At 38.3% G+C, this 15737-nt stretch overlaps 1 protein-coding gene across 1 annotated transcript in view; it reads right to left on the minus strand.

Moving 5' to 3' along the window:
- Positions 1-15091: 15091 nt before the first annotated feature.
- LOC128702607 (uncharacterized) overlaps positions 15092-15737 on the minus strand; it is a 29040-nt gene continuing 28394 nt past the window's right edge. The window contains exon 4 of the mRNA XM_070081105.1: positions 15092-15365. Coding sequence (XP_069937206.1) covers positions 15108-15365 — 258 coding nt within the window. The 3' untranslated portion in view covers positions 15092-15107. The remainder of the gene's footprint in view (positions 15366-15737) is intronic.

The following is a 15737-nucleotide window of genomic DNA, read 5'->3' on the forward strand; positions in this document are numbered from 1 at the left end:
TGCGGGTTATTTGTGTATTGTTCCAGTCACACTATTGTGCCTTTTTGCTATTTATTTGAAGTGAAATGTTTTGTGGATTCTGGTGGCACAGACAACCTCATCAGAGGAAAAGACACTGGATGGCCGTGTAAGACCACCCCAGATACATTAACCCTTTCGCTGTTTAAATTGCTAAAATTAAAAGTGCTCAGTGTCCACATTTAAAAAAAATATTTTTGTCTACTGACATGAAAAAATTTTTTTTTCTGAAGTTAATGGCACCAAAAATACAAATTTTGACCGAATTCTTAGGTATTTCACTACTATGCCTTCTGTTCTATTGATTGAATACAAGAAACCTTCCATTCAATTACCAACACTGCCTTATAAAGTGCACAGAATTTTTTAATTTGGCCAATTTTATGCATAATTAAAAAAATTCCAATCTAGAAACAGAATCCAAAATAAACACTGTAGACATTCCTGGCACTAAAATAACATTTCCTCTGTTCATTAATCATGTCCTCAGGCTTCTCCTATATAACACTTGCCTTCCATTTTGAATTCACACAAAAAATTTGAAGATTTACCATATTTCTTGGATAATGCCATTGTTTACAGTGTCTCAGTAACTGAATCACACCTAGTAAAAATCCTACAAAACAGACCAGTGCAAGAGAGGCCTAACATGTCCTCAGGAATATTGGCAAAAATCGAATAATGGCTACCTTGAGGCAGATTTCAAGCTACTTCCAGCAGTGGAACCAATTAAAATCATCTTTATTCCAGTAGTATGTTTTTGGGTCTATCAATACCAAGAAACAGCCAATAAAATCATAAAAAACCATCCTAGAAAATACCTCAAAGTCACTGTTTTATACCAAACACAAGGTCAGAGTTTTGCTTTTCAGATCATCCACTGCATGGGGCAGAATTTTTTTTTACCCTGTGCACACTCACCGCACAGGCCAAAATTTACTGCTTATAATATATTTTGTATTATTCCAGTGATTTTAGTGCTTAAAACTGCTAAATAAGCCACCATGGGCCCAAAGAAAGTTTCTAGTGCCAGCCCTGTGATAAAGAAGGAAAGAAACACAATAAAATTCAAGAAAAAACTCGTAGCAAAGTACCAAAGTGGAGGAGGAAGAGAGAGGGGAGAATGTGCCTTCTGCAGTGATTCAGTGATTCTACGATATGTACGATACTAAAGCAGCAGGTATCGATAAAGGCTATAGTGCCAGCCAGCGATAAAGTGTAGAATTAACAGTGTAGCAAGTAAGTTAAGCGAGTAAGCGATAGAAAAACAACACGAAAGTAACTCTCCAATGTTGTTGGATGTGTGTACATCCGTTGAACATACGCTGGCCTGCTATCTTCCACTACCCTAAACCTCTGCCAGCATCTCTTCCATCAAACTAACTAATTAAACTAACATCTCCAAGGTAAGTGTAAATATAAAAGTGTAAGCATAAAAGTAAATATATTAAATGTAAATATAAAAGGACCCCAATGGAAATAACTCACTCTAACTTTCTGGGGTTATCCTAGGTACTTTACACATATGTATGCTGCTATGTATAATAATCTATGTAACTGTATTTGTGTATACCTGAATAAACTTACTTATTTATAAATTAAAATGTAAATATTTCTTATTTATAAATTACATACATTGTTTATTTCTTAGTAAATTACATATTGTTTAAGTGTGTGGTGCTGGCAAAATCCTCCACCGCCACCAACATGGCTTCTCTCAGTGGCGGCCCTTAAACCCAACAATAACACTTACACCATTTACTCCTCTCATACATTATGACATATTTTATTCATTCTAGAGTATATATCATGTTTCTATGTTATTAATATTGTTTATAATGTCATATTAGATGAATTGTGATAGATAAATAAGCTGTAGAGATGATATTAGCATCATATTGAAGCATAATAAACTTGTCTTCCTCTTGCCTCCTATGTGTCTGTCATACACCAACAAGTCCAGTCAGTTAAGGTAAGTCAATAAAGGTAAGTGTGATGCTAAATGTTCATTAATCCATTTTATTAGTGCTTTATATTTGTCATTGTTTTCTGGATGTATATTTATATTTAGCCTTTAAAAAAAAAACATTTTTTGTTAATATTTTTGGATGTCTGAAACGGATTAATTGGATTTCCATTATTTCTTATAAGGAAAATTAATTCTTAACCCTTTGACTGTCGCAAGCCCCTTTCTGAAACTATCATTCTATGTCGCAAATTTTTTGAAAAAAAATCTTATGAAATGATAAGAGAATCTTTTCCAGATGGTAATGACACCAAAAGCACGAAATTTGGTCGAAAACTCACGGAATTATGCTCCGCGAAGTTAACGGTTTCAGCGACATATACGCATCGGCGATTTTGCCGACTTTGAGCCCTGTTTTTGGCCAATTCCGTTGTTACAGTTGACCAAACTCATAGCTATTTCTTTAGAACTCTTTTTTCTATCATTGAGTACAAGAAACTGCCCATTTACCGATTTGAACTACCCAATAAAGTGGTCAGAAATTGGCAATTTGGCCAATTTCACGCAAATTAAAAAAGATGCCAATTTCAAAATAGGGTCCAGAATAAACAATGTAGACATTCTTGGCACTAAAATAACATATCCTCTGTTCATTAGTCATGTCTCTAGGCCCCTCTTATATTACTATTGCTTTCTATTTTGATTTTTTATTCATACAAAAAATACAAAATTTACTGTTATGCAGACTACTGCATTATTGTAAAAATGGTATAAATAATATCAGTGCACTAGTGAAAGAATATTAGACTCCCCAGTTGACGTGTATTGGACATGTGGTGTGATTTGCTTACTCCTGAACATTGGTAAAAATCGAACATTTCCGCTACTTTGAGCTCAATTTCAAGGTTGTTTTCATTGTGAAAGTAATCAAAATCATCTCTATTTCTGTAAAATGTTTTCCATTTTATCACCTGAGACCATGAAAACGAGAATACAACGATAAATACTATATGAAAATACACCTCTAAGTCAGCGTTTTAATCCAAAAAAAAACCGGTCATAGTTTTTTTTTTCCCTCATTACGCACTGCGTGCTGCAGGGTTTTTTATGTGGTGCATACTGACCACACAGACCCATTCTCTCAAATGTGTGCCTATCAGCTTTCTCCTGCTTGAGTTGAAGCCGCTAGAATTTATGCCTTTAAATATGTCAGAAACAGTGGCGCGTAAGACGTATTTTTTTTTTTTATTATCACACTGGCCGTTTCCCACCAAGGCAGGGTCGCCCGAAAAAGAAAAACTTTCACCATCATTCACTCCATCACTGTCTTGCCAGAAGGGTGCTTTACACTACAGTTTTTAAACTGCAACATTAACACCCCTCCTTCAGAGTGCAGGCACTGTACTTCCCATCTCCAGGACTCAAGTCCGGCCTGCCGGTTTCCCTGAACCCCTTCATAAATGTTACTTTGCTCACACTCCAACAGCACGTCAAGTATTAAAAACCATTTGTCTCCATTCACTCCTATCAAACACGCTCACGCATGCCTGCTGGAAGTCCAAGCCCCTCGCACACAAAACCTCCTTTACCCCCTCCCTCCAACCTTTCCTAGGCCGACCCCTACCCCGCCTTCCTTCCACTACAGACTGATACACTCTTGAAGTCATTCTGTTTCGCTCCATTCTCTCTACATGTCCGAACCACCTCAACAACCCTTCCTCAGCCCTCTGGACAACAGTTTTGGTAATCCCGCACCTCCTCCTAACTTCCAAACTACGAATTCTCTGCATTATATTCACACCACACATTGCCCTCAGACATGACATCTCCACTGCCTCCAGCCTTCTCCTCGCTGCAACATTCATCACCCATGCTTCACACCCATATAAGAGCGTTGGTAAAACTATACTCTCATACATTCCCCTCTTTGCCTCCAAGGACAAAGTTCTTTGTCTCCACAGACTCCTAAGTGCACCACTCACTCTTTTCCCCTCATCAATTCTATGATTCACCTCATCTTTCATAGACCCATCCGCTGACACGTCCACTCCCAAATATCTGAATACATTCACCTCCTCCATACTCTCTCCCTCCAATCTGATATTCAATCTTTCATCACCTAATCTTTTTGTTATCCTCATAACCTTACTCTTTCCTGTATTCACCTTTAATTTTCTTCTTTTGCACACCCTACCAAATTCATCCACCAATCTCTGCAACTTCTCTTCAGAATCTCCCAAGAGCACAGTGTCATCAGCAAAGAGCAGCTGTGACAACTCCCACTTTGTGTGTGATTCTTTATCTTTTAACTCCACGCCTCTTGCCAAGACCCTCGCATTTACTTCTCTTACAACCCCATCTATAAATATATTAAACAACCACGGTGACATCACACATCCTTGTCTAAGGCCTACTTTTACTGGGAAAAAATTTCCCTCTTTCCTACATACTCTAACTTGAGCCTCACTATCCTCGTAAAAACTCTTCACTGCTTTCAGTAACCTACCTCCTACACCATACACTTGCAACATCTGCCACATTGCCCCCCTATCCACCCTGTCATACGCCTTTTCCAAATCCATAAATGCCACAAAGACCTCTTTAGCCTTATCTAAATACTGTTCACTTATATGTTTCACTGTAAACACCTGGTCCACACACCCCCTACCTTTCCTAAAGCCTCCTTGTTCATCTGCTATCCTATTCTCCGTCTTACTCTTAATTCTTTCAATAATAACTCTACCATACACTTTACCAGGTATACTCAACAGACTTATCCCCCTATAATTTTTGCACTCTCTTTTATCCCCTTTGCCTTTATACAAAGGAACTATGCATGCTCTCTGCCAATCCCTAGGTACCTTACCCTCTTCCATACATTTATTAAATAATTGCACCAACCACTCCAAAACTATATCCCCACCTGCTTTTAACATTTCTATCTTTATCCCATCAATCCCGGCTGCCTTACCCCCTTTCATTTTACCTACTGCCTCACGAACTTCCCCCACACTCACAACTGGCTCTTCCTCACTCCTACAAGATGTTATTCCTCCTTGCCCTATACACGAAATCACAGCTTCCCTATCTTCATCAACATTTAACAATTCCTCAAAATATTCCCTCCATCTTCCCAATACCTCTAACTCTCCATTTAATAACTCTCCTCTCTAGGGAAGTTTTTATTGCATTTATGGATTTAGAAAAGGCATATGATAGAGTGGATAGGGGAGCAATGTGGCAGATGTTGCAAGTATATGGAATAGGTGGTAAGTTACTAAATGCTGTAAAGAGTTTTTATGAGGATAGTGAGGCTCAGGTTAGGGTGTGTAGAAGAGAGGGAGACTACTTCCCGGTAAAAGTAGGTCTTAGACAGGGATGTGTAATGTCACCATGGTTGTTTAATATATTTATAGATGGGGTTGTAAAAGAAGTAAATGCTAGGGTGTTCGGGAGAGGGGTGGGATTAAATTATGGGGAATCAAATACAAAATGGGAATTGACACAGTTACTTTTTGCTGATGATACTGTGCTTATGGGAGATTCTAAAGAAAAATTGCGAAGGTTAGTGGATGAGTTTGGGAGTGTGTGTAAAGGTAGAAAGTTGAAAGTGAACATAGAAAAGAGTAAGGTGATGAGGGTATCAAATGATTTAGATAAAGAAAAATTGGATATCAAATTGGGGAGGAGGAGTATGGAAGAAGTGAATGTTTTCAGATACTTGGGAGTTGACGTGTCAGTGGATGGATTTATGAAGGATGAGGTTAATCATAGAATTGATGAAGGAAAAAAGGTGAGCGGTGCGTTGAGGTATATGTGGAGTCAAAAAACGTTATCTATGGAGGCAAAGAAGGGAATGTATGAAAGTATAGTAGTACCAACACTCTTATATGGGTGTGAAGCTTGGGTTGTAAATGCAGCAGCGAGGAGGCGGTTGGAGGCAGTGGAGATGTCCTGTCTAAGGGCAATGTGTGGTGTAAATATTATGCAGAAAATTCGGAGTGTGGAAATTAGGAGAAGGTGTGGAGTTAATAAAAGTATTAGTCAGAGGGCTGAAGAGGGGTTGTTGAGGTGGTTTGGTCATTTAGAGAGAATGGATCAAAGTAGAATGACATGGAGAGCATTTAAATCTGTAGGAGAAGGAAGGCGGGGTAGGGGTCGTCCTCGAAAAGGTTGGAAGGAAGGGGTAAGGGAGGTTTTGTGGGCGAGGGGCTTGGACTTCCAGCAGGCGTGCATGAGCGTGTTCGATAGGAGTGAATGGAGACGAATGGTATTTGGGACCTGACGATCTGTTGGAGTGTGAGCAGGGTAATATTTAGTGAAGGGATTCAGGGAAACCGGTTATTTTTATATAGCCGGACTTGAGTCCTGGAAATGGGAAGTACAATGCCTGCACTCTAAAGGAGGGGTTTGGGATATTAGCAGTTTGGAGGGATATGTTGTGTATCTTTATACGTATATGCTTCTAAACTGTTGTGTTCTGAGCACCTCTGCAAAAACAGTGATTATGTGTGAGTGAGGTGAAAGTGTTGAATGATGATGAAAGTATTTTCTTTTTGGGGATTTTCTTTCTTTTTGGGTCACCCTGCCTCGGTGGGAGACGGCCGACTTGTTGAAAAAAAAAAAAAAAAATAAACAAAGAAGATGTATAACTTAAACAACTATGATCAATTTCTTTAGTATTAACCCTTTGACTGTTGCGGCTGTATATATACGTCTTACGAGGTACCGTGTTTGACGTATACATACTCATAAATTCTAGCGGCTTCAAATCAAGAAGGAGAAAGTTGGTAGGTCCACATGTGAGAGAATGGGTCTGTGTGGTCAGTGTGCACCATATAAAAAAAATCCTGGAGCACGCAGTGCATAATGAGAAAAAAAAAAACTCAGACCGTTTTTTTTAATTAAAATGCCGACTTTGTGATCTATTTTCGTATAGTATTTATGGTTGTATTCTCGTTTTCTTGGTCTCATTTGATAGAATGGAAAACATATTATAGAAATAGAAGTGATTTTGATTGATTTTACTATAAAAAGAACCTGGAAATGGAGCTCAAAGTAAGGGAAATGTTTGATTTTTGCCGATGTTCAAAAGTAAACATACGATGTCATTGTCCAATAAATGTCCACCTAGCCATTCTAATATGCAGTCATGAATGGGTTGATGTTATTTACACAATTATTATAGTATTGCAGTAGTCTGCATAATAGGAAATCTTCTATTTTTTGTTTGAATAAAAATTCAAAATAGAAAGCAAGAGTAATATCAGAGGGGCCTGGAGACATGACTGATGTTCGACTGCAACAATGGAATTAGCCAAAAATAGGGCTCAAAGTGGGCAAAATCGCCGATTTGTAAATATCGCCAAGGTCGCTAACTTCACGAGAGCGTAATTCCGTCAGTTTTCCATCAAATTTCTTTTTTTTTTTTTGATGTCATTACAATCGGGAAAAGATTCTCTATCATTTCATAAGAAATTTTTTTTTTTCTTTTTTTTTTGAAATTTTGCGACACCAGGAGACACCTCAGGATTGGGGGTTGCGACAGTCAAGGGGTTAAGTAGTATATAAGCCATTAAATTAAGTCTGCCCATAATGCCTAGGCATGACAGTGGCTCTCTTTGCACTGTACCCCATCATTGTAATTTCATAATCTCAATGTAACCTTGCAAAGAAATAAAATTTGTTTGTTGTTTGTTTATACGTAGGGTAAATTACCTAGGATAACCCAAAAAATCCAGACAAAGTGCTATACTGTGCTTGTAGATATAAGGCATAATAAGCATGACTGGTAAGTAATATGCATTTTCACTTGTTCAGGAATCAGACGTGACGACTCTGCATCGTGTGTAATACCTGTTTGTGAGCGGCTCTCTGAGACAGAAGGAGAGACAAGCACACATAGAGACAGGAAGACACAGTAAGACAGAAAAGCAGAGACAGAGCTAGACAGACAGAAAAATATAGATAGACAAACAGATAGACATGTTTATATGTAACAGGGAAAACAAATAAAGCCAGGGTAGTGCACGATCATCAAGTGGAGTGACACTCGTCTTACACCGTGCTTCAAAGAGTTTCATATATTCTCCAGCATGTCTAAAACATTGTTGGGACCTATAAATACTTTGTATATATTTCTAGACAATAGTATGTGACCAAGGGAGGTGAAAATGTTCACCTGTCAGTGTGTTTGTGACTATTTGAGTACTATTTCAGTACCTAATATTAGTGTCAGAACAAACATTGGCTATGAAATCACAAGAACTACTACAAATTGTAATTATTAGATCATAAAAATTATATAAACAACAACAACAACAACAACAACAAAAAAACACTTCTGCAAGCGGAAGGACTCCATGTTGCCGTCAGATGAGAATCCAGCGCCAACTTTGCAGTCTTATATCTCAGTAAGTACTGCCCCCCCCCCAATTTTTGTTTTTTGGTCTTATTACACACAGAAAATTACCCTCTTTAATTAAAAAAATAATTTTTTTTTGAATACTCAGAGCACTGGGCGAGAGAACGTACATCTACTATTGGACAGTTAACAGGTTAAAGGGACTTATAAATCGCGTGAAAATAATTAATTAAATTTCACCCTGACATCATCCTTTGATAGTACCTTGTATTGTTCATATACTACATCCCTTACACCATTACACATCACTAATAAAAACCTGCATTTATTAAAAATCTGTTGGCTTTATCACTCAATTATCTACGGTAGGCTATCAACGATTATCTTACTATTAGAGATATATAAACCTGTCAGCTTCTAAATAACAAAAAGGCACAATACCGTGACTGGAACGATACACAAATAACCCGCACATAAAAGAGAGAAGCTTACGACAACGTTTCGGTCCGACTTGGACCATTGACAAAGTCGTCGTAAGCTTCTCTCTTTTATGTGCGGGTTATTTGTGTACTGTTAGCTTCTCTTACCTCATTGTTAGTAGATGGTGACTCGCTGTTCATACCCCTCAAGTCTTGAGGCCCCTGCCAGAGGAAAACAAATTACTTTTGATGTAAGAAAAAAGCACAACATAAAAATTAGCCCACCAATTTTTTGTTTTAATATTCTGGCCATCTTCCACCAAGGTATGGTGACTCACAAAGAAGAAAATACTTTCGTTGTCACTTACTGAATTACTGTCTTGCCAGAAGAGTGCCAACATCATAGTACAGATGCTATCTACTATTCTGGTGAACTAGAATGTATTAAATCTGCCTGCTCCAGGCATGAAAATGGTGAATATATATTTGCAAAATTCTCATCCAAAAACCTAAAAAGAAAAAAAAAATATATATATATAACTGTTGAAGTAATCTACAGATTACCTCACACTAATCCTTATACAGTTAGTGATACCCTAAAAAAACATTATAACTGACTAAGAATTGAACAAGCATCACCTGATACTAATAGGTGACTTCAACATAAACCTCATCCAAGCAGCTGACTCTAAAGTAGCCAATTTCACACACTATGAACAACTGCTTGCTCCTACTATCTATAACTAAGCCAATAAGAATCTCTGAGGCAAGTGCCTCTTTACTTGACTATGTCTGGACCAACGCTATATCCCCACTAAAAGCAGGGATAATCACAGATAACACCACAGACCACTACCCCACCTTTATCATAACCAACTTATGTAAATTGCCTCGAGACAGGAGTAAGATCTCTTTCCGACTACATGATGAGTCATCAGTAACTAACTTTATTTCAGCATTAAGTGACATTGACTGGCAGAGAGATCAAGCCAACAGTCATGATATTGATGAATGTCAAATTTTTTTCTTCAAAAAAACCCAAAATCTCTATAACAGGCATTGTCCAATTAAAACAAAGCAGATTACAGCAGAGACTAAACAGCCCATGGCTTACAAATAGTATCCTCAAATCCATTGATAAGAAACATCTACTGAGAAACAATTCATACCGGATCTAATAACAAAAGAACAGACAAAATGATACACCTAAATACTTACTAATCTAATACAGAAGTCTAAACAACTGTATTATGAAAGCAGATACTCTATATCTACCACCAACAAACCCTACTGAAGTCTCACTCATCATCAAATCACTAAAAATTAAGACAGGAGACCTGAATAACTTGCCACCACTTATGTATAAAAAACCAGCTCATGTGCTGTTACCCATTACTGCATATCTAACAAATCTGTGGAATCTTCAACCTTCCATCCATACTCAAGACAGTAAGGGTTACCCCGATCCTCAAAGGAGGCACTCCAACTAAACTGAATAACTATTGACCTATACTGAACTTGCCCTTACTATCTAAAATCTTTGAAAAAATAATACACAAGTGAATTTACTCCTTCCTATTATCCCACAATGTACTTAACCCCTGCCAGTTTGGATTTAGGCCGAAAAAGGTACGAATGATGCAATTATACAAGTGCTTGAATATCCCCTGGGACTCTTCACAGACCTGCAGAAAGCACTTGATACAGAAGACCACACTCTCTTGTACCTAAAACATGAACATTATGGTGTCAGAGGACACTCCCTCGATTACCTAAAATCTTGTGTTAGTAAAAGACACCAGTACAGCGGAACCTTGGCACTCGAACTTAATTCATTCCAGAAGGCTGTTCGAGTGCTGATCTGTTTGAGCAATGAACGATTTTTTCCCAACAAATTTTCCTTTTGGTTGGCTGTTATCACTAACTCTCTTAGGCCCCATGGTGACTTATTTAAACAATATAGAAAAACACCAAAAAATGCGAGGAAACACGAAATAGTTTACAGCAAAGTTCTGGCAGGTCATGTTTGTTTGGTCGAGTGTTGAGGAAACGGTCGATAACCGAGTAATTTGTTTACTGAACAAAGAGTTCGAATACCAAATTGTTCGAGTACCAAGGTTCCACTGTATGTACACACAAATGAGTTTCTTTCAACACACCGGCCGTATCCCACCGAGGTGGGGTGGCCCAAAAGAAAAAACAAAAGTTTCTCCTTTTACATTTAGTAATATATACAGGAGAAGGGGTTACTAGCCCCTTGCTCCCGGCATTTTAGTCGTCTATTACAGCATGCATGGTTTACGGAGGAAGAATTCTGTTTCACTTCCCCGTGGAGATAAGAGGAAATAAACAAGAATAAGAACTAGAAAGAAAATAGAAGAAAACCCAGAGGGGTGTGTATATATGTGCTTGTACATGTATGTGTAGTGTGACCTATGTGTAAGTAGAAGTAGCAAGACGTACCTGAAATCTTGCATGCTCATGAGACAGAAAAAAAGGACACCAACAATCCTACCATCATGTAAAACAATTACAGGCTTTCGTTTTACACTCACTTGGCAGGATGGTAATACCTCCCTAGGTGGTTGCTGTCTACCAACCTACTACCTAGGACAAATGAGTTACCTCCACTATTCAGCCTGTAGTTGTTGGAGTCCCACAGGGTAGTGTCCTTGACCCACTACTCTTTTTCATTTACATCAATGACCTCCCCAAAGCATCTAAACTCCTTAAACCAGTTCTACTCACAGATGACACAACTTATGTCTTCTCCCACTCAAACCTGGCTATGCTTAGATCTAAGACACTGTTAACACCAAGCTACTAAAAATATCTATGTATGAGTGATGGTGAAAGTGTTGGATGATGAAGGTTTTTTCTCTCTTTTGGGTTTTTTCTTTCTTTTTGGGTCACCCTGCCTTGGTGGGAAATGGTTGACATGTTAAAAAAAAAGAAAATGGCTATATACAAGGTGAAGAAAACAAGCTCACCAAATGCTACTTTTGAGAAGATTGCAACCTAAAGAAAAACAACCAATTTGCCAAATGTCACTTTTGAGAATACAGTGGACCCCTGGTTAACGATATTTTTTCACTCCAGAAGTATGTTCAGGTGCCAGTACTGACCGAATTTGTTCCCATAAGGAATATTGTGAAGTAGATTAGTCCATTTCAGACCCCCAAACATACACATACAAACGCACTTACATAAATACACTTACATAATTGGTCGCATTCGGAGGTAATCGTTATGCGGGGGTCCACTGTATTTCAGAGCAACATTTGCAGTATGTTTGCAATAATACTTTGATAACCAACTATATAATATTGATCAAACTGGTCTCATTTTTTAACCCTTTCAGGGTCCAAGGCCCAAATCTGGAGTCACGCACCAGTGTCCAAGAATTTAAAAAAAAAAAATTTGTTATTTTTTCTTATGAAATCGTAGAGAATCTTTTTGTGAAGGAAATAAAACAAAAAGTACGAAATTTGGTGGAAAATTGACGAAATTATGCTCTCGCGAATTTTGATGTGTCAGCGATATTTACGAATCGGCGATTTTGCCGACTTTGACTCCCATTTTAGGCCAATTACATTATTCCAATCAACCAAATTCTTAGCTATTTCACTAGTATTACTTCTATTCTATCGATTGAGCACAAGAAATCGCCAAGTCAGCTGTTTCAACTACAAAATAAAGTGATCGGAAATTGGAAATTTGGCCAATTTAACACGAAGTTCAAAATTTTCCAATTTCAAAATAGGGTCCAGAATAAACAATGTAGGCATTCCTGGCACTAAACTAACATTTTCTCTGTTCATTAGTTATGTTTTGAGGCTTTACAAATAAATTCCATTTTGATTTTTTATTCACATAATGAATTTTTATTCACACCAAAAAATAGAAGATTTACTGTTATGCAATACTGTAATAATTGTATAAATATCATCACCACATTTGTGAATGTATATTAGACCCACCAGCTGACGTGTATTAGACGTGTGAGGTCGTTTGTTTACTCTTGAATATCGGCAAAAATTTAACATTTCTGCTACTTTGAGCTCAGTTTCAAGCCATTTCCAGTGCTAAAACCAATCAAAATCATCTCTATTTCTGTAATATGTCTTCCATTCTATCAAATGAGACCAAGAAATCGCAAATACAACTATAAAAAACATACGAAAAAACACTGCAAAGTTGCTGTTTTAATCGAAAAATCATGATCAGTTTTTTTCTCTCATTATACACTGTGTGCTGCAGGATCTGTTTTATGTGGTGCACACATACCACATAGATGTATTCTCTCATATCTAGGCCCAAATTTACCACTCACAGTTTATCAGAGTGAGCTGAGCTCATGGCGTAGATCTACGGTTTGGACCCTCAACATAAAGCCGTAGATCTACGGGCACGGACCCTGAAAGGGTTAAGGTGTTCTCAGTAATTTGAGTGCTTTGTTGGCTCGGTGGAGTGTGACATAAACAACACTGAGTATTTGTTGCAGGCTAACTCCACTGCTCCAACCAACCAAACTCATAGTTATTTCTTTAGTATGCCTTCCATTAACCCTTTCAGGGTCCGTCCCGTAGATCTACGGCTTTACAAATCTTTTAACCCTTTCAGGGTCCGTCCCGTAGATCTAAACCAGGGTCCAAACCGTAGATCTACGCCATGAGCTCAGCTCACTCTGATAAACTGTGAGTGGTACATTTGGGCCTAGATATGAGAGAATACATCTATGTGGTATGTGTGCACCACATAAAACAGATCCTGCAGCACACTGTGTATAATGAGAGAAAAAAACTGAAATCATGATTTTTCGATTAAAACAGCAACTTTGCAGTGTTTTTTCGTATGTTTTTTATAGTTGTATTTGCGATTTCTTGGTCTCATTTGATAGAATGGAAGACATATTACAGAAATAGAGATGATTTTGATTGGTTTTAGCACTGGAAATGGCTTGAAACTGAGCTCAAAGTAGCGGAAATGTTAAATTTTTGCCGATATTCAAGAGTAAACAAACGACCTCACACGTCTAATACACGTCAGCTGGTGGGTCTAATATACATTCACAAATATGGTGATGATATTTATACAATTATTACAGTATTGCATAACAGTAAATCTTCTATTTTTTGGTGTGAATAAAAATTCATTATGTGAATAAAAAATCAAAATGGAATTTATTTGTAAAGCCTCAAAACATAACTAATGAACAGAGGAAATGTTAGTTTAGTGCCAGGAATGCCTACATTGTTTATTCTGGACCCTATTTTGAAATTGGAATATTTTGAACTTTGTGTTAAATTGGCCAAATTAACAATTTCCGATCACTTTATTTTGTAGTTGAAACAGTTGACTTGGCGATTTCTTGTGCTCAATCGATAGAATAGAAGTAATACTAGTGAAATAGCTAAGAATTTGGTTGATTGGAATAATGTAATTGGCCTAAAATGGGAGTCAAAGTCGGCAAAATCGCCGATTCGTAAATATCGCTGACACATCAAAATTCGCGAGAGCATAATTTCGTCAATTTTCCACCAAATTTCGTACTTTTTGTTTTATTACCTTCACAAAAAGATTCTCTACGATTTCATAAGAAAAAATAACAAATTTTTTTTTTGAAAATTCTTGGACACTGGTGCGTGACTCCAGATTTGGGCCTTGGACCCTGAAAGGGTTAATATTTATAAAGGAATTCAGGGAAACCAGTCAGCCATACTTGACTCCTGGAGGAAGTGCCTGATGCTGCAGTGCAGAAGGTCATTTGAACTGTGAGGTCTGTGCACTACTGGCAAGACAGCTATTGACTTAGTGATGGTGACTGTGTTCCCGCTTTTTTTTCAGGTCACTCTACCTAAGTGGGAGATGACCAGTATATTCAAGAAATTATTAAATAAAGAAACTGAAAAGTCAGGGAAAGTGGAACATGGTGTAATGCCATTCAGAATTTTTAAATGAAAAATTTTCATGGAATGTGGAACACAAGTTCAATGTTTCTGCTGGTAGGGACTAGTTTACCCTCACTGCCACTCCACACTCACCCACTGTCACCCCACACTCACTCACAGTCACCCTACACTCACCCATGGTCACCCCACACTCACCTCACTGTCACCCCATGCCCAACTCACTGTCACTCTACACCCAACCCACCATCACCACACATCCAATTCAACATCACCCCCACACTCAACTCACCATCACCCCACACCCAATTCACTTTCACCCCACACCCAACTCACCATCACCACACCCAACTCACCATCACCCCACACTCAACTCACCATCACCACACCCAACTCACCATCACCACACACCCAACTCACCATCACCACACCTAACTCACCTTGTTATGAGGTTCCCTCCTATACGATGCAGCCAGGACATTCTTCTTGTGCTTTTCGCCCTCTACATGTTGCACCAAGGGCCTGGCTCCCGTCAGTGGCACCCTGCAAGAGTTGCAGTAGTAAGCAGGACCAGTCCTGGACATTTCTCCCTCTGAAACGATGCCATTACGAACTGCATCTTCAGCTTCTGGTGAGAGTGGCTGCATGTTGCCAAACATTGTGTTGAGACTTCTATTCGGTGCTGGATCCTGGAGAATATTAATGATGATAATAATGCATGTAGTTATAATGGCTGTTGAAGATCATGTCGCCTGTACACCAAAAAATTAAGGGTTACTGTTTTTGCAGAGGTGCTCAGAATACAACAGTCTAGAAGCATACACATATAAAGATACACAACATATCCCTCCAAACTGCCAATATCCCAAACCCCTCCTTTAAAGTGCAGGCATTGTACTTCCCATTTCCAGGACTCAAGTCCGACTATATGAAAATAACCGGTTTCCCTGAATCCCTTCACTAAATATTACCCTGCTCACACTCCAACAGATCGTCAGGTCCCAAGTACCATTCGTCTCCATTCACTCCTATCTAACACGCTCACGCACGCTTGCTGGAAG

This window comes from Cherax quadricarinatus, unplaced genomic scaffold (assembly GCF_038502225.1).
Source record: "Cherax quadricarinatus isolate ZL_2023a unplaced genomic scaffold, ASM3850222v1 Contig1698, whole genome shotgun sequence".
NCBI classification, from domain to species: Eukaryota; Metazoa; Arthropoda; class Malacostraca; order Decapoda; family Parastacidae; genus Cherax; species Cherax quadricarinatus.